At 42.4% G+C, this 19,706-nt stretch overlaps 2 protein-coding genes across 3 annotated transcripts in view; both read left to right on the top strand.

The window, feature by feature from the left end:
• The window catches only part of hipk3b (homeodomain interacting protein kinase 3b), a 49,996-nt gene extending 34,478 nt beyond the window's left edge, over window positions 1-15,518 (top strand). Inside the window, exons 4-16 of the mRNA XM_074665997.1 lie at window positions 3,199-3,318; window positions 3,790-3,876; window positions 4,309-4,493; window positions 4,579-4,738; window positions 6,552-6,675; window positions 6,750-6,871; window positions 7,047-7,174; window positions 7,547-7,714; window positions 7,800-8,123; window positions 8,207-8,353; window positions 8,462-8,724; window positions 9,884-10,023; window positions 10,724-15,518. Coding sequence (XP_074522098.1) covers window positions 3,199-3,318; window positions 3,790-3,876; window positions 4,309-4,493; window positions 4,579-4,738; window positions 6,552-6,675; window positions 6,750-6,871; window positions 7,047-7,174; window positions 7,547-7,714; window positions 7,800-8,123; window positions 8,207-8,353; window positions 8,462-8,724; window positions 9,884-10,023; window positions 10,724-11,194 — 2,439 coding nt within the window. The 3' untranslated portion in view covers window positions 11,195-15,518. The remainder of the gene's footprint in view (window positions 1-3,198; window positions 3,319-3,789; window positions 3,877-4,308; window positions 4,494-4,578; window positions 4,739-6,551; window positions 6,676-6,749; window positions 6,872-7,046; window positions 7,175-7,546; window positions 7,715-7,799; window positions 8,124-8,206; window positions 8,354-8,461; window positions 8,725-9,883; window positions 10,024-10,723) is intronic.
• A 1,295-nt stretch (window positions 15,519-16,813) lies between these two features.
• Window positions 16,814-19,706, top strand: part of kiaa1549lb (KIAA1549-like b) — a 106,044-nt gene continuing 103,151 nt past the window's right edge. For both annotated transcript variants that reach the window (XR_012598085.1, XM_074666087.1), the window contains exon 1: window positions 16,814-17,498. Coding sequence is in view for 1 of the 2 variants with exons in the window: in XM_074666087.1 (XP_074522188.1) it covers window positions 17,267-17,498 (232 nt within the window). In the remaining variant the exon portion in view is untranslated. The remainder of the gene's footprint in view (window positions 17,499-19,706) is intronic.

Raw genomic sequence — 19,706 nt, forward strand, 5'->3', positions numbered from 1 at the left:
CCTATAGAAACTGTTCTCCTGGGTTAACAGAAAAGAAGAGGTGATGTGACAGTGGTAAATATACAAAACCTGTTGCTGGCACCAATTTAAAAAAAGTTTAGATACTGTCTTTGCTCTGTTTTTAGTTAGATATAGGCAGATTTATTTGTAAACCATCAAATCCTGACTTAACATTCAACAGGTGAAACATCCCAACTGTTATGGATTTATATTTGTACTTTATTTTACACCATTGATAAAAAAACATCTTCCATGACTTGCAGATTTCTAAATGTGATAGAATTATTTTTAAAAGGTTGGGGACATGAATAAACTTAAATGGGTACCCCGTGGGCTATCAGTCCCATATACTAATATAGACAGCTTGTAAATTTTTATCTCCTAAAATAAATAACCAACTGACTGTATGTCAGTAAACAGCCAGGCAGCTGACTGCTGGTGTGAGGTGTCATCCAGGGGCCACAGGGTGGTCTAGCTGCAGTCCACAGAGCTCCTGCTCCTTCCCCCTTTTCTTCTCCTTATCTTTCTGCTGGGGGTCTTTTTCCACGCCACCAAGCAGGTTGTATTTATAACTCTAGCTCCCCCTCCTTCATCTTTTCCCCCTCCTGTTGCTCTCCTCTTACCTTACCTCATCCCGCCAGCACACCACCTTTTTTACCACAGCAGCACAGCAGCAGGCTGCTCACGTTTTTCACTTGACAGACCTCACAATTCAGCCTGTGTATCATTATGATTTAAAATAAGCCTCAGTGCTGTAATCATGGGTAGCACTCCCTTCCCTATACTTCAGTTTTATCTTCTTTTATGCCCTCTTTACTCTCTCTGTTTCTTGCTTTCTCGGGAGCCACTGAAGTGGTGCAACCAAGAGGGGGTCAGTGCACATTACTGCGCAGAGCAAAGTTTTTGATTGCTGTTTTTACTTTTCTTTGGGACTCAGCCCAGCTGGCAGTATGGAGGATCCGTTATAATAAGAGGATGTTGTCAGGGTCAGTGGAAGCATAAAGGATTTTGGTTAGAAACGCAAGGTCAAAGAGGAAATTTCCTGTTTGTAAGTTGGAACAAACTGTACCCAAATGTCAACAGCTTAGAAGAGACTCATTGTACACTGAGCTGGTTGGAGGGTGTAGGTGTCTCATGCTAGGCTCAGACTTACTTTTATGTATTGCAGTGAGGCATATCATTCAAATGCATTTTTTATAGTGCGTATTGTTATCTGGACGGCCATAAAATGAGCGGTGCCTGACTGTGCTTCCTGTCTGCTCTGCAGCAGGCCCGGGCTCGCTCCTTGATAGCTGTTTTGTGCGTGCACTAGTCGAGCACCAGTGATCTCACTGGTTTGTGAGATCTCTGCAGAGACACGCCTTCAAGGAAAAATAAGGGTTTTCCCGTCAAAAGAATTTTCCCACCCACGCACACACCAACTGATTTATGGTTTTTGTGTGTCTGTTGCTGTTTACATAATGTTGCTAAACTACAACACAGCTACATTATGGACATGAAAGGAGGGGGGTTTAGTCAGTGTTCCTCCAGGGTAAAGTTGGAATAATCTGCCACTAATGTGAATGATGGGAAATAAAAAGTGGAAGAGAAAGTTTGGTTGAGGCAAATCTGTGTGTACTGGGAAAATTAATAAAGGAAAGAGTTTATTTGAAAGGAAGAAACGAGCAAAAAAACGTGTTTTATGATACTTGGCTGCTGGAGTGGTTTGATTTAAGGAATGCTATCTTAATCTCTTAGCAGATGAGATTTCAGTCGTCTTGCATATTGTCAGAATTCCAATACATACATTGCTGTATCATAACCCCATTTACAGCCAGCTAACAGAGTCATACATCCCACCCACCCACCCACACGGACACATTGCAGTATTTGTATCTCAGTAAAGGACAGATAACATCACACTGGCCGTCGAGAGCACCATGAAGATCAACACGAGCGGCTTCCAGTAAAAACATTTTCACTTCAGTTCATTATGTCTCATGCAGCTTACTGGCAGCCTCACTCATTCACGATGTGCAGTCTGGAGTCTTTGTATTTGCAGGTTGTTTGTGACAGTGAAAAAAACAAAACAAGCATCTGATGAAAAGTGAGCTGATGGATGAAAACATTCAACAGTTGAGATCCAGTAATTCTTGAATCAACTCTCAATGTCATCTTGATATCTGAAGTTTGAAACTCCTGCCACGGCTACCTTTGTTGAAATATAAACTGACTGAAACTGCTTTTAAAGAGCTGCTGATGCCGTTAGTTAAACACTTAGATGATATCACCAGGGTTTGGTTTAGGATTCTTCCTCTGGTCAATGTTTTGTATCCTTTTTCCCCTCTTTCATTTGTTTTTCTCCGAGGAATTTGGCATTTTAAGCCTCTCCCTTTTCCTCGAATAGGAACATTTTTTAATTTCTCTCAGAGAAAGTAAGAGTCTGTTCTCGCAGCTTGCAAAGAAAACCTCATAAAAGATTTAGCCAAAGTGGAAAACATACATTTGGGATCCTTGATTAGGGCGTATAAGGGGTTTTATAGCTGCAGTATTTGCATGCTTATCCGTTATCTGCTTTATTTGAATGCGTGCCATGACTTGCTCATGATCCTCACTGCTCTCCCGATGTGTGACTCTGTCCTCTTGCTTCTCAGCAGTGCTGAATCTCTAATGGTTGTTGTCCTTTACACTCAGGCGTCATTGACGTCAGCCAGGCTTTCTCACCGATCTCCTCTCATAAACCTGTATGTGACACTCCTGCCCCACAGCCATCTGACTGACAAGCATCATTACCCAGCGAAGCGTTTGGCATTGAGACCACAGGAACCTTGTTATCGAAGTTTACATGAAAAGACCCTGGCTGCTTTCAGAGATCATAAACAAGAGCCGCGCACAGTGCAGGGTCTTATTTGGGTCTAGCCATTTCTCAGGAATGTGCCATCTTCAAGGCCTCTGCAGCCGAACCCTCTTCTGTGTGCAGTTACACACACGCTAACTGAAACTATGAGGGACTCGAGTGGGATTCACAGTCACTCTGAATGACTCTGTTACCTGGTGGTTTTAAGACTTTCAAGCAGTATAAAACACTGGTGGTGTGTTGATTTTAGAGAGTGTAGCTGATGGGAAAAGTGGCCAAAAGTCTGATCAGTAACTTTTTTTCCTATAAGTGTATTTTCTTATTTTTCGTTTCTGTTTCCCTTCCCTCTTTCTCTCCTACAGATTCGCTACATTTCTCAGACACAGGGTTTGCCAGGAGAGCACTTGTTGAACACGGGGACAAAAACAGCACGGTTCTTTTGCAAAGAGTCCGACTCACCTTACGCAGCATGGAGACTAAAGGTGAGTTTTACACGCCTGAGGAAGAAGGCAGCTTAGGTCATTACCACTCAAAACAACCACTCTCTCCTCCTCTTGTGCGTCACTAAAAGCCAACGGTGAAAGTCACTGGTCAGATATAACTCAGAGAGCAAATATTTTCTTCCTCCCTCTGGGCAAACAAAGACTGCTCTTCCTGATGAAGCAGAAATGATAGCTTTCTGGGAATAAACCAAAATATAAACAGGAAGGCTAACCAGTCTCATCGAAATTGAAGTCAAATGAAATGTTAAAGTTTGTCCCTCATATTGTCTCACATGCTGTGAGTCTGCAGGAAAATATCTGTGGACATTGCTCTAAACAAATCTGAAGCTGTGACTGCATTGTTTTCTTCATTATGCCACCAAACCTGTTTATAGAAGCATGAACTATTATATCCATACAAAGGTGAGCATGGCAGATGACATAACCGCTAATCCCTTTCTTTCTCTGCAGTCGACCGACGAGCACGAGACGGAGACGGGGATGAAATCTAAGGAAGCCCGGAAGTACATCTTCAGCTGTTTGGATGACATAGCGCACGTATGTTCAGCTGTTCGACCACAATGCACTTCAGAGGAATGTTCACATCAAATGTTTAGAGGCTCTAGGTTACTAGGTCTTTCAGAGGAAGTACACCTACAGCTGTACAGTACAGAGGGTGCAGATCTTATTTCTGGGAAAGAAAGGGACACATTTAAGCGCAACTCCCCTGCAGTTAAATGTTGCTCACAGATTTCAAAAAGGAAGGCTCAAGTTTCAGTCACTGTTCTCACCAGAGATGGAAATTCCCCAGCCTTTCATGCTTGCTCTGGTCTGTACTTTTGATACGTGAGAGGAGATTCTTATGAATTTATATTGATGAATAATTGTTGGGAAGTTAGTTTTAGATGGAAGTGTACTCTGTTTTTTTCCCAAGTGTCTCTACATTAGCTTGTTGTGGCTAGCTTTAACTGTGAAATGTTTGTGATCCAGGTGAACTTGGTGATGAATCTGGAAGGTAGTGACTTGCTAGTGGAAAAGGCTGACCGCAGAGAGTTCGTGGGCCTGCTGAAGAAGATGTTGTTGATCGATGCCGAAGAGAGGATCACCCCTGCCGAAGCTCTCAGCCACCCATTCGTGACAATGCAGCACCTGCTCGACTTTCCCCATAGCAACCAGTGAGTCATATTGTCCTTAGGTTTTGAAACATATGATGATTTCCACCTTCCTACATAACTTTAAATGTCATCCCTCTGCCCATAGTGTAAAGTCGTGTTTCCACATCATGGATGTTTGCTGGACTCGTCCCAGTGCGTACGAGGCAGCCAACAGAAACAAAGGTCCCTTCGTCAGACCGGTCACCACAAATACTGCTGCCCCTGTCAACCATCCGTTCAGCAAGATGACTGGTGTCCATGCTCAAGTAAGTTAGTCAGGGGGTTTCCGTAACAGTGTATCTTCACACAGTTCATAAACTAGGAAAAAAACATTTAGTATCTACTCATTCACTATCAGCCTTTTCAGAATTGGAAGTTGACTCTTGAGCCAGAAGTTATTAACGTTTTGCAGAAGAGAAAGGGCAAAGGGTGTCATTAAATGACGTAGTTAAAGAGCAGAGGTCAAATTTCTTGCAGTGGTAAACATTTAAGCACAATATCTGTCTTGTGCAAACACTAAAACTTCAATATTATCAAATCTGATGTTTTCCCTACACGGTCCTGCATGATTTATTGTTATTAAATGTTTTCACAACCACAGTATTCCCTGTATTTCAGGTTCAGATGTTTCCTCATTGTGTTTTAATTCAGGACACAAAAAAATTAAAGAAGTGGGAGTTTTTTTTTTCTTTACCAACCATTCATACATATTCATCTTAATGATGAATCATTTAAAACAAACAGGCAAACCAACCAACCAACCAGTTAAAATGTTTGTTTTTTTTGGTAAATTCCTCTCCCTTCCTCTGTTTTCTGATTCTGTCACTGAAAATCAATCTATCGGTGTGATGGCTTAGTCACAGATGGGGGAGGTTATCGATAAACGCTGTGTTGCTCTGTAAATCTGCCTCTTCAAGGACTCATCATGCCAGCAATTTCCCCACAGTTATTGCTTCCGTGTTTCTGTCTTATTGCGTCTTGGCCTTGCTGTCATGGCAACAAAATAACGTCATGTGTCTGAGGTCATGGCAACAGTGCAAATCAGCGTTGTTGCTGAGGAAAAAAGGAGCCGGCTTGCTTTTTAAAATATTAGATCTTTATAATGTATAATATTTCCAAGTCTGCTCAGAAGCCACCTTGCTGAGGATGAAAAATGAAAACACTAAAATAAGTTTAATGAAATACAAGCTGCAGGTGTTTCATCATTGCACATATAAAAACAGAAGGAGAGGCCTCTGTCTCCAGTTCAGAAAGAAAACCTGATGAAAGAATACCTGGTCTTATTTCTGGAAAAAGAAAGCCGCGGCTTCGGTTTAATTTCAGTTTCCGTGCTCGTTCAGATTTCTTGTTTGTGGAACTTTAACAGAAAAATGTGGTGGCTTTTTTAGTATTTTCCTGTGAAAGGCTGCTTTGTGTTTACTATCATGTGTGTGGGGGCTGGGCAACATGCAGGAGTCGCAGCAGAACAATATAAGCCTAGTTCTCCTTGTTCAATAAATGTGATTATAGCCAGGCACGAGAGCAGCGTGAGTGTTTAGAAGCAGAGGCACATGCTCGACTGTTCTTTGTTTATCTCAAGCCTATGGCAGAGACTAAGTTCAACATTTCCAACAACATTTCCGTTTGTTTGTCAGTTATCAGCCCGAGGTTTCCCAATCAATTCATGAACATGTTCCCATGAAAAGGGGACAAATCATTTGCACTTTTCCCACATCAATAGAGGCCTTTTACTCTGGATTGATTAGAACACACCCATTTATTACCAGGCTTTTGAACTTTTTTAACATTGTAACTCAGCGTTCAGGGATGAAATAAGCAACCAGACCTTTGATTCACTACCCTGAAGTTTAAAAAACATATCCACCATGTTGTCTAAGCTATCACAAGTTAACTCGAGGTAATTTAATGACTAACCAGATTACCAAGGAGTGGAGCTTTTTTTTCCTTCTGTCAGGCTTGAAAATGAGTTTCTCTTGACAGTGCTGGCGCCATCTACTGGCTTTTTCATGTAACTGTTGATCATATAAATACCCTAGAAACGTCTAGTCACTTCCCTTTTTCCTTTTGTTCTTTTTTTAGGGGTTAGCTCCATCAGCTCCATCAGTGATGCATCCTGGGATACCACTGCAGACAGGAAGTGGTCAGTTTGGATGTAGTGATTCATTTCAGCAGGCACTCATTTTATGTCCCCCCACCCTTCAAGGTAGGAAAAATAAACCTACATTTATTCCTTTAGTTACACTTCTTTATCTCAAAGTCACACCATTTCCCCCACAGGCATCCCAACCAACACAGCAAAACCAGCCGGATACTCTGTTCGAATGGAGGCCTCTGTGCCTCTGGTCACTCAAGCTCCACCAATTCAGCCCATACAAATCAGACCTGGAGTCATCACTCAGGTAAGAGGGGAGCAAAAATGCAAAGCACGCACTCAGACTCAAATAAATGTTTGGGTAGGTCGGTTCGGGTATGTGAGAGTGAATTTGAGTGAAGTTGGTCTTTGATGTAAGAGCTAATCTTAGAGTCAGTTGGAGGATGAATATCACATGTGACCAGAACCTGTCTCTTCATCAGGCCTGGTCCAACCGCGCACAGCAGATCTTGGTGCCCACTTGGCAGCAGGTGACATCAGTGCCCCCACCTCCACCAACCACTTTGACATCTGACACTGTGGCAGGCTCACAGAGATTGGGTGACTGGGGGTAAGAGATTTCTTCATCTGTTTCAGAATCAGAGGCAGTTTGTTTATTGTCAGGTTAGTTTATACATAAAAACTGTATTTTCATTAGATATTTAGGCTTGTGATGGGTAAATTTCATTACAGTATTCTTTGTGATACATTATCCACACCCTCTGAGTCTTTGATATTTTATTATTGGTGCTTAATTACCTTCAGTTGCTATGTACACTCCTGAGGACGCCTGCACTACTCCGATTCAGCACGCTCACTCCCCTGAATGTTAATGATCGATGAGTCATACATGTCCTTTGCGACCGTTGACTGAGAGTGTTTTGTCAGTAATGGTGCTAAAGGCTTTTGGCTCAATTTGCGATGTTCTGTTTTCTCAATGCAGAAAAGTGCGTCCCCATGGTAACCATTACAGCTCCATGATTGCACACCCTCAACCATTCTTAACCAACCAAATGACCATGTCCGCCCACCAGCCAATCAACATCGGCATTGCACATGTGGTGTGGCCACAGCCGGCTGCCAACAAGCGAGCCAAGCCTTGTATGAACAGGTACGACACTGAGCTTCTCCCTCTGCAATTAAACATCACATTCACAAAGAGGTGTGCGAGTGACTGAAAGAATCTTTCTCAACAGGGGCAGCAACTTCTCCCAAAACACAAACATCCAAAATATAGCATGCCAGTCCCCAAAGATGGCCGATACAGCAAAGAATGTGGAAGAGGTGGAGGAGGAGGCAGCCAGGTGCCCGGCAGAGGGGCAGACTGCTGGAGAGGAGCAAAGAACAGAGCAGGTGGAGGAGGAGAACTGCTGTAAAGTGGCACCAGTGTGTGAAGAGCTTTCAGTTTCGCAGGAGCAGCGTCAGAGCATGGTGATTTCTGACCTAACTAGCCCGACTGTGAGTGTCATCAGCATCAGCAGTGACGAAGAGGAGGGAGCACAGAGACACTCGATGGGGGAGTGAGTACTGACTAACAGGCTTCTTCCTCTGCCTTCTAATTGGCTCTTAAAGTGTCTGATTTCATTGATCTCTCTTCAAACAGGTGTAAGGGAAGTGCAGATTGTGAGGCATGTCAGAGCACTGTCAGTATGGAGAGAGTCTGCTCCCTCAGCAGTCCAGACAGCACACTTAGCACCAGCTCCTCAGCCTCTGCCCAGTCCAGCACCTCACCCTGCAAACACCCAAACAGGTACAAAGAGTGCAAAAAGCTCCCACAGCTGTGCTGCTCCATGCTACACTAGCTGCCACACAGCAACACATGAAACCTCCTCCTTCATTTGTGTTTTCTCTCTCGCAGTATGTCGGACGACGAACAAGAGAGCGGTTGTGACACAGTGGACAGCTCGCCTGCCTCAGACGCCTCTGGCCCTAGCAACAGCCCCTTCACAGAGAGACGCTTCATCCCTGACACCAACCAGAACTGCGAGCCCCGTGTGGCGTGCGTTGCCCCGGAGACCGAGCCCAGCAAGCCAACAGTTCGTACCGTTGTGGTGCCTCCAATGAGAGTGCAGAACAATAACAACAACAACCCTGCTGTCAGTGAAATGCCTGGCAACACAGGTAAAACCCAATTCACGATGCACCACCATTACAGAAACATTCACCATGTCTGAGTAATTGAAATGTCGAGCTGTTATTGAAAGCTGTCGACCAGCGGAGAGTTAAACCCAGGTTCTCTCTTACTTGAATTATTGAATTACAGCGGGTCACTTGTTTACTCAGTTGCTTTTTGCTTGATGGTGTTACCCCCTCCCTTCTGAAGACCGGCTGAGTAGGTCAAGTTAGCGCAAAGGTCCAGTCACAACTGCTGCTGTCTGCTCCACAGGTCACATGGCCTGGGATTATGCTGTCTTTGTAGGCCACAGAGGTTCTCACAGGTGATTAAGGGTGACCTGCCCTGACATATCTGCTCTGCAGTCCAGAGTGGATATTTGTTTGCTGTCAACACTCCTTACTCTGACTGAGAGCCCCTCTATATGTGTGTATTTCTTTAAGCTACATATACATGCGTAACTGCCCCAAATCTTCAATTTACTGAATAAAACACAAAAATATCAGTTAAACACACTTTCTGGCTGTCATAATCACGTCAACGTGAGACGAATGTTTGTTCCAGGTGTTAAAATGGAGTTACGCATGCTATATGTGGGTTTCTAAAGAGCTGTGGTCAGTGGGACACACTGTCTCTTTCAGCAACAGAGTGCGTGTTTTGAGTTATCTCTTTAAAGGTCCTTTAAAGTGGAGGGTTCATCTGTAAATCCACAGAGTCCAATCGCCTCACATGTCAAAGGCATCTCCCTCCACAACTCTTAAACTATTGCAACTTAAGCCCAACATAAAAGGGCACAGCTTGCTATTCTGGTGCGACCAGGTGTATTTATAGCTGATGGTCTGACCCCACTATAAGATCTATGAACAAGCTTAGTTACCAACTCCTCCCTGATCCCCCAAACACATCTATTTATAATCCCCCAGATCATATTCAGAGGACAGACGCCACTATGTTTAAAGGTCTGATCAAACACAGTCAAGATCCCTGATAAGTTGAAAGAGCCTTCTGCCACTAATGTTCCCATTTCTGTTGTTGAAGTTGAATTCAATCTTTGTTTGCATCTCTTTGCCTCCCATTTACATCGTGAGCTCGACAGTCCCACCGAAAGTTTTGCCGTCACTGATCTCACTGTAATCTCTCTCTATTTCTCCACTCCTCCCTCTTCAGTCATAGAGTCTGCTTGCCAGTCCAAAGGGCGAGGCATCCCTGGGCGACAACACCACCACTCCACTCCCCTCCTCAACAGGCCGCAGAAGATCCCTCCTGCATTCCAGCCCCAGCAACAGCAGCCTATAGGCTTTGGGCAGGTGAGAGCATGCAGTCCTAAACATATGTTACACAGTCACAAACTGATAAAAACAAATCACACAGCTATTCAAAACCTTTACATAACAACTCTGCCAGCGCAGGTTGTCTGTAAAAGTGTTTGTAAGGCCAGAGATAATTTGTACTTACTGAGGATGGCGGAAACATTTTCCAAGTTTGAAAGAAAACGAAATACAAAACTTGGGTGTAATCACTGGCAGGAAATCCTGGTTTTGTCTCACTGGAAACCGTTTGAAGTGCTTGCCTTTTTAAAGTCACTGTATAATTTAAAATGGCCATGTAAATAAGTTAAGATGTGCGTTAAGTTGACAGAAGCTTAACATGCGAGTGTTTCCCTTCCATGGTGGAGCAGCAGCCAAATGCACAGCTCACACAGTAAATGACACTTTAATTCACAGTAGCTTCTGTGGCTGACAAATCTACCAGCCAGGCCCTGAATGACCTGCAGTCAGAGGATGAATGTTTCCAACTGTGATGGCGGTAAAGGCATCTTACTTTGATAATGCTTACTCAGTCCACTTAGAGTAAGAGAAAAAGACTCATATGGTGTTAAAATCTCCTTCACTTAAGAGGAAAAAAGCAACAGTTCAAAGTAGAAACAGTTTTACCCATGAGACCGTCTGACCAACTCTGTGTTGTCTTGTCTGCTCAATCTGATGACGTCATTCCTGTCCTGTTAAGGTGCAGCATTTCGGTTCCTGCCATCAGGAATGGAACGGCAACTTCGCCCACCGGAGACCCCAAGCCTATATCCCTCCCACCATGCATGGCCACACATTCGCCCTGTCCCACAGCAGCCCAAACCACACCGCAGGCCCCCACCCCCACCTTGGGGGCCACCCGCACTCCCAGCCCACCCTTCTGTCATACCCCCCATCTGGTCCTCTGGTCACGGCAGCACCCGTGGCCCACCTCCTGGCTTCCCCCGTCGCCTCTCGTCCTGTCCTCCAGCCCACCTACAACATCTCCCACCCGGCAGGCATCGTGCATCAGGTCACGGTGGGCATCAACCCGCGGCTGTTGCCCTCTCCCACCCTGCACCCCCAGGGCCAATTCAAGCCCCTCTTTCCCCCGCACTCCTACATCGCCTCGCCAGCCTACGCCAGTTTCCCTCTCAGCCCCACCAAAATAAACCAGTACCCTTACATCTGAGCACGGCTGCTCGTGTCCCCTTCATACCACCAGAGGGCTAAACACGCAGGGCGAGTCGTATCTTACCACAAACAACATGGTTTTCATTTCCAAAACCATGGCACAACCACAGAGAGAGCAAGCTATTTTTTGAATCATGTAGACTTGGGTGTAATTGAACTTCAAGCTTTAAAAAAAAAGAAAAAAAGTTCCAATGGTGGAGATGATTTGGGTAAAAATTCAGAAGGAAATGATGAATGAGTGATTGAATGAAAGAATGAATGAGTAGTTAAACTCACACTTAATGTGTTTTGCACATTTGATATATCTTTGCATTGGATCTTCTACGAATACTCCTCAAAACAGGTAAATAATTGGGGTGGTGTTAAATAGTTAGACTTTGCACCCCTGGTCCCAGCTATTTTTCTATATTGCCTTCTTACGTGTGCAAGACACATCCATATTTGTAAAGCCATCCCAGTCTCTAGCTCTAGATTGACAGATGCACACGTTGTCCACAGTGTATGTCGTACTGCGTTTGAAGTATTTGTACCTTTTCGGTGTCTTTTGGTGTTAGCAATGTCAAGTCAATTAACCGATCTAAATAGGGTTGTTCCTCACGCTGCATGTGGTCTTGCATGAGCAAAAAATGTAAACGGAAAGATGCATAGACGTTGCTCTTATTGTTCGTGTCACAAGACTCGCTGCATTGTATAACTGTCCCCAGCCATAGTGCCTTACATATTTGAGGTTGTTAATGTTACTACTTATATATGACTATATACATGAATATTAATGTACTGGACTGCAGCACTTGAAATTCCAATCAGTTGATGCATCCTATGTGTGAGTATATATATGCAAATGTGTATATGTCCATGCATAGCCTGCATTGATGTGATGTATCGCGGATAGCGGTGCTTATACTTTGGAGTCGGTGTAAATTTCAGTGTGTAGTGAGTTACTTTTCTGTTCTTTTAAAGAAGAACAGCATGCTTTGCTGTTGCGAATGCTTACTGTTTCATAAAGATATGTTTTGTTCCTTTTTTTCCGTTCTCCCTTTCCCCTCGAATGACTAGTGTACAAAGTGCAAGTACTGAGTATTGCTTAATATTTGATAATCACTTTCTATTTAGTGAAACTCTTATTACAAACAGCATTTTTACTGTTTGATGAAACTGCAATACAATCTAAATAGTCGTTGATTTTTTTTTTTCTTTTTTCGTCTCCGTATTTTCATTTTTTGAGTGTTTTCACTTTGTTTCTTAGATGTTTAGAAGTGTGGTGGGCATGGCTTTGATTAGGTAAGGAAAAAATGCAAATTAATTCACGGTATGGAATCTTCTAAGCCTGAGCAAACCATGCAGTATTTGATATACACACATATATGGACATATATTATAGAGCTAGACTATTTAGTACAGATGCTTGATAAGGTGTGAGTTAATTGTGTGCAATTCTCTCATTTATGCATGTGTGACAAAGTTAACTTTTCCCTTTACATTATACCATTTGTTAAAGGCTTAAGGCTTATCGGTGTCGACTGCTTATTTTATACATTCCGTCAGGGAGGATATATACATATATATATGATGGTAGCACCAGTCTATATATATATGTAGATATGTCGTGTGTGCATTTTTTCTGTTCATTTTACTAGTCATGTGTGTAATTTTTCGTCTTTTATTTTCAAATGAAGTTGCTTGTGCAGCACCAAAGACTGTAATTCATTTCCTGAGCAAGGTAGCTATTCTGTTTGCATAGACCTCAGTTATACTGTAGTCGTAGAATGGGGTTAATTAAAACAAATAAAAAAATTTGTATTTAAAAGAAAAAAAAAAACGGCCGAGGTTTTGTCTAGCTTATTGGGCAATTAATAAGTCGTATCATTTCTTCTTGAATGTATCATAGATAAGCTGCTATATGATGATTGCCACTTCAATAGCTGTGAAATTAGGTGATTTCTCTGAGTTTAAACCTAGCGTTGCTATTTTTGTATAGGTCCCTAATTATCTGAAATAGAAGTGGTTTTGATTTTTGTGTTTTGCGTTCATATTTGGAGTGTCATTGTAACTACTGTATTGCTGATGATGAACATTAGTTGCATTTGTTGTTTCTCGGGGTGTGTGTTTTTGCATCAGTATTTTATCCTTATTAACCTTTCGGGCTCATCACTGCATATAAATGATGTATCGATGTAACTTAATTTTTGTAAGTTTTCATATGGACGTTTTGTACACATCTGAAGCTGTAGCTTGCAGGATTGATTTAACTTTTTCATTGTGCGTATACAGTATACTAGCAGTCCTCTTTAAGTGTATTACAGGAGCACTGTGAGATGCCAGGAAAAGAAAAAAACTCCATCATGTTGATTAGGAAGCTTCTGTAATATTTCCACCAATTACACACAAACACTCGCCACAAAGCTCTCATACAGGTAGTTTGGCTTGTAAGGGTTCAGGTGATTATCGTCTGTGTGTCCAAAAATAGATTCAGCCCAATGTTTCTGTTCCAAAGTAATGTTTTACAACTTGTTTTAAGATCAATTGATTTTAATTTGAGATATTTATTGCAACCTTTTACCTGTTCAATGTTATGTTTGGCTGGAATATCCGTTTCACAGTTTGATATTCTGAACTGCCTTGTGTTCGGATCGCTCTCCCCTTTATGAGTGTCTCATATCGAAATGTTGTCGGTGGCCATTGTTATGTGTTCCTTACTGAAATTGAGACAGTGTAAGCAGCACTGCGTATGTGCCTTGAGATTCAGAAAGTTAGAATTCAAGATGGTGATACCTCACCGCTAATTCATGGAGGAAGGCATAGAATCCTATAACCGTTCATTACAGCGTAGAGGAGACAGTTTAATGGCAACATAGACAGAAAAACTACAGAAAACACAAACTAGGACTTCATTATCTCCCGTCTGTGATGACACACCAATAATACACACACTTTGAATGATATGACACTCAACGATCTTTGGATAGTCACTCTGGCTGAACAGCAGATGCAATACTTTACATTGTGCGGTCATTGCACCACCAAGTGTTCTTAGATAATCTCCATGCTTTACATTACATTGCATGTTCACCTAAGTTGCTTCACTGTGTCTTGCCTAGAAGCTGCCTGCTCAAAGCGGCTTTTTCCCATCATGCAAGTTAAGAATTTGCGGGAGCAGCCAGAGCACAGACGGCACTGGCCTTTGAAAATCCACGGAGCCCTGCTTTTCATCCAGGAAGTAGTCTATCTGGATGTTTATTCTGTGCTCTGGATGTAAACCACTCTGTCAAGGAGATTATTGTGGTTTGTCCTGAGTGTAAGGCTCCATTTTTGAACACTGACATGGATAAGGCTGTATGTTTTTTTTAAATAGCTTTTTCTTATCTGTATGCTTTTACTGATCATACTCTAGCATCATTTTGGGAAAGGAAGCTTATGACAACAAGGCATGCACTTGGCAGAGTAGTGCTTGAAACAGTTCCCTAATAATAAGCATGTGAAGTGTAAATCTGTGTTTTGATTCCTCCAAAGGTATTCACCAGCAATGCGCCTGCATAAACTCTCCCGTACGTGTTAGGAAAAGAATGGATGCAAGAGGAGAGAAATCTTAAAACTGTTTTTACTTTTCCATATGATTGACACCTTTGGTTTGGATTTTTGTTTTAATTTGAGGGTTCATGTAACATTTAACAGATAAAACAGTGGTTTGTAAAATTTCTTCTTTTAAAGTTTTGACTTTGATATCAGAGAAAAAAAAATCCTCTGCTGCGGTATTATCCTTTAGAGATGTTAATTCAGGGTCTGTATCAGTCTAAATGTGCTACTGTGTTGCTCTTTGATTTGATTTGATTTGATTTGATGAGATTTGTTATACTCAAGCTCTTATTTTCTGGTCATCTGTATCAATTTCAGAGTTAATTCACACTGCAAGTTATGGAATCATCTGTTTGGATTGCTCATCAATTAGACTTGATCATGAAATTGGAACTGTTACTGTTTTAATACCTGTAGATTTTTTGTGGCTTTGTTTTTCTTCTGTTTGTTTCTTTTTTGTTTTATTTGCTTTTTTATTTCGTGCTACACTAGTTTGCCATGTAGCAATTGCACTGTGCAATATTTACAGTATGAGGACTGGGAAAACTAACTCTATGGATGTGATGTCTATTTACAGTTTGCGATAGTGTTTCCTCTCTAGTTCTCAGTGATTTAGGTGTGACCAAGCCTTCTCTACTTTGTCACATTAAGCGGGTTTTCCAGGTGACTCTTTTGGTGAGTGTCAAAATAAGACTTTATGGTGTATTATTGTTAAGATTCACTTTGAATTAAAAAAATCTATTGGAGCAGCTTGTTTTGTCTTTGTCTGTTTTTTGTCTTTAAGGTGCTTTTAGTAGTTCTATATTACTTTGAGAAGATACATGAAGAGATAAAGTCTATGTGGATAAAAATGGAGAAAATCAATCAAAAATTAAAATAGGTCACAATATCCAAAATGATATCCTTATTTTCCACAAACAGTTTGAAAGTTAGAATATCAAGGCTTAAGAGAAATCCAACCAAGGAAAACATCCGAGCCTCAGATTTACAAAACTGGAACCAGATGATATTTTGTTTGTCTGGTTGATGAAAGCACTTCAGGGCTTATTCTTTTCTTTTTCTTTCTGTCAGTCAGGTAGGCTACTTTTGTAATCACAAGTTTCATCTGCAATAATTGACAAGAACAAATAAACAGGAAGTTAATAAAGATACTTAGTGACCCATTTACATTATCTAAGACTATCAAAAGCTTAGGAAACTGGAAAAGATTAGTGCTGGTAATAGGTAAAAACATAACAGAAGCTAAGAAACAAACTGTGTTTAAGCATAATACAAGGATAAGAGGAATTTTCATTTATAATTTAAGAATCTAGTTATTCATTATTCTCAATTCACAGACAAATTATATAATGGTATGCTAAACATATGGCCAAGTTAGACAAAGACGGCTCTAACACTAAAATGTACTCATGGGAAAAATATTTGGATATATTAAAATAATCAAATAAATAAATAAATGAATAAAATGACAAAGTTTTATAAAGTGAGTTGTTAAAAAAATAAAACGTGAAAAAAAATAACAATAGTGTAAAGGTAAAGGTGATATAAATATGCTCAAAGTATTCATAGAAGTTACTTACAGTGAAGTTTTTTAAATGATTATAAAGAAGAGTGGATTCAAACTACAAAACAGGCTTGACTGACTTTTCATTTTTATTGGATAAAAACAAAACCCTGAGATGGAAAAAAAAAAAAAACAACCTTATTTCTTCATTCAGGTTTTAAACCCTGGATTTTTCTTTTAATGAGTCGAGGTTGACATCTTGTGGTGATAAGGAGGTACTACAGCAGACTTTTAACAGCCCGTATCCCTGTATGACTTCTAGGCTGCAGTCGTTGTACCATAGGAGCAGTCAATGTGGATCTCAGACCAGATTGTAGCTCAAAAATTGGTGTTTGCGGAAGTAAAAACCCTACTTTACGTTTTGTTTAACGTTTTGCTAACAAAGGCTTAAATTCACCCTGCTGGTATATGGGTGTGCTCTCATTCTTCCAGCAGGGGTCGCACTACAGACTGCTGCCTTTGACTTTCTCCCCACAATTAACAGCAGAGAGGCTAATTTGCTCAGTTTGACCAGAGGGATGTTGGACAAAAAATTGCCCAGCTCTCTTCAGCTTCCAAAGCCCTGAATTTTGGACTGATTTCCACCCGAGCTCTGCCAAACATCCTCTGCTTGCAGCAGGTCCGTATGATCCGGTCTGTCATCAACAGCTCGATGTCAAACCTTTGGCAAAGTGAGCTCTGCGCCGCCCTGCGCCACACCGCGATGATGATGCTGGGTGGACCGAGCGCAGCGGAGCGATAGGGCGCATTTCTTAATTTCCCTCCAACACCGCGTCCCCCCTCCCCACCACCACCACCACCACCCCGCAAAACCCCCTCCAGCCCTGGACAACACGACGAGACCGCGGGACCGCTGCGTTTCCCCCGTTCACACACGAGGATCGATCCAATGTATTATTTACGACCGAAACTTCAGCAACTTATCCACTGGATATGGCTCCCGGTGTGAGGAGTGGGCGGCGGACAGGTCACCCCAAAGTGTCGGCGGCGGCGGCGGTGGTGGTGGGAGCCGGAGGAGAGGATGCCGGTGGGCGCTTGGATGCCGGAGGAGAGGGGAGGTGTTTGAGGACCAGGTGGCGAGCCGGAGCAGCGGGGATGCTCGGGAACTGTGTGCTGTCTGTGGGGATGCTTTTACTTGTTGTCCGGTGCGCTGTGGCCGCAGAGGGTAAGCAGCACACCGCAGAAAACACATGCTGAAAACACATGCAGATTCGTGGTGTTAATCCAGGATAAACTGCGAGTGACATCTTTTGTCAAGAGTTGGAACATTTTGGGTGGGAAACGCTTCTTTTGTTTGGCACTGGGAACGTTTTGTAATCCGCACATTTACTGCTGCTGGGTGCATGATTCACAGCCTGTGTGCATGAATCTGTTGCAGCTGAATACCTTTTGTGTGGCATTTCTATTGCAGAAAAACTTAGCAGTCTGTGTTCCAGGCTCCTCTGAGCTGTTTGCATGCAGTAGGTTGTTTTTGCATTGCAGTCAGGGAATACCCAAGCTGCCCAGGCCGGCTGTCATCAGGATAAATGCCTCCACTGACCGCACAGACATGATGTGTTGTGAGAAATACGATGTTGATGCTGGCTTGCGCAGGCTTTGCTTTATGTGATGTAAGTGCCGCTCTCACCTAGAGGAATGTTTCCACCTGAAACCAAAGCCTGTCTACTCTTTGTGTCTGTGCTCAGACCGTGATCCTCTGCTTCTCCTCTGCAGCTGGACCCATAATGAGCCTGAACCTTAACTTTGTGCCTCAACTTCCCCTTTGTCCTACATTGTGCACTTGAGTTGTGGTTGCTTTTTCATGACAGAGCTTATTATTAGAGCCTGGGAGCTGTTCTGGGAGTGCATGGCAGTCACAGGACAGTCAGAGCATCTGGGTCAGCACTAATGGCACACATACTGTAGCCCTGTACTGTAGGTCCGTTAGTCTCTGGCGGCACAGAGGAGGCTGGGGCACATTTGGTACAAAAAAAAAATTGCTTCTCTTTTGTTTGAAGGAGAAGCTTAACAGCAGTTATCCTCCCTGCAGGTGCACCGATTTGACTGCATCCCTCTTTTTTCCATCTCGTGACTCCTCTCCTCACCTCACTGTGCATGACTCCGGCCTCTTGATACGACCCCCTGAATTGAACATAACATGCTAAGCGTGTTACCAACAGCAGCTCAGTCACCTCTCTCCAGTGTGCAAACTGTGATGTAGTGGCTGTAGTCTCACCTCTGCTGATGCACTGCTACAGTAGCAGAGTCTCCTCCCCTCTCCCTCCCTCCCTCCTCTCCCTCCTCTTCCTCCTGCTCACAGTCAGCACATCCATTCTTAAACACATGAGCCCAGCAGAAGCAGGAGCACCTGAGCCATTTAGGACTATTGGCTGAAAAAGGGCACACCAGTGATTTAAGCATCCATCTACGTCAGGAAAGTGTGCAAATGAACTGCAGTAAAGAAAACAGAAGGGTTGCTGGATCCTGTAGACCTTCACATGGTTGACTGGGTGTTAGGAGTCCTGATGCTTTTTTAAAGGGGTTTCATTTTTGATATAAGTTATGTAACTCAGGTCTTTAAGGGGACAAAGGGTGTCTTGATTTTATGCATTCATTGATTTTTTTTGTGCAAGCTCAAGGAAAATAAGACATTACATAACATTGTGGTCACATGATCCTTTCATTCAAAAAGAAAACTTAAAAAAAGTTGTTTTTGTATCTGCTTGAGCTAAGGGTCTGTATTTTAACAAAACAAAACAAAACAAAAACTCACTCAGCATTTTTCCAACAAAATACTACAATTTTTGATCAGGAGAAACAATTATCCCTACCAAGTTCCACCTCAACAGTCAAACAAAGCATACGCTTTATAAAGGGAAATACCCAACACGTGCCTTCACACATGACCACCTGAGATGTCAGGGGTAAGGTAACAACGGGGACCTCCCCCTTCCCTTCAAATTAAATTCTCTTCACAGATCAGTAACCTCTGTTGATATTTGACCTAATGCTGGAGCCTTAGCTTATTCCCTCCATCTGTGTTTTCTTGTGGGTCTTTAAAGGAACACATTTTATGTGTGGGTGTAACAGGCCCATATGTTGGATGAGGTACTTGCCTGAAAGTGACTTTACTACGCCAAAAAATAGGGCGGGGATACTGTGTTTTTCTCCTGATTCTATTCTTTTATGATTTTTGGGTTGCTGATTCAATCTGAAATGCGATTCATCAATATTTCAGATTTTTGTGATCTTTAGTTCAGAAAAAGTTGGATGATGATGATGATGATGATAATGATGATGTCTACAGGCTATATCAGGAGCCATATTTTCCCAAAAGAGTGTGCATCACATGTGAGTCAGTTTTTAGGATGTATTCAGGGGATTTGACAACTCA

This window comes from Halichoeres trimaculatus, unplaced genomic scaffold, assembly GCF_033239565.1.
Source record: "Halichoeres trimaculatus isolate MK-OKI-2021-1 unplaced genomic scaffold, fHalTri1.1 fHalTri1_scaffold_3, whole genome shotgun sequence".
NCBI lineage: Eukaryota > Metazoa > Chordata > Actinopteri > Labriformes > Labridae > Halichoeres > Halichoeres trimaculatus.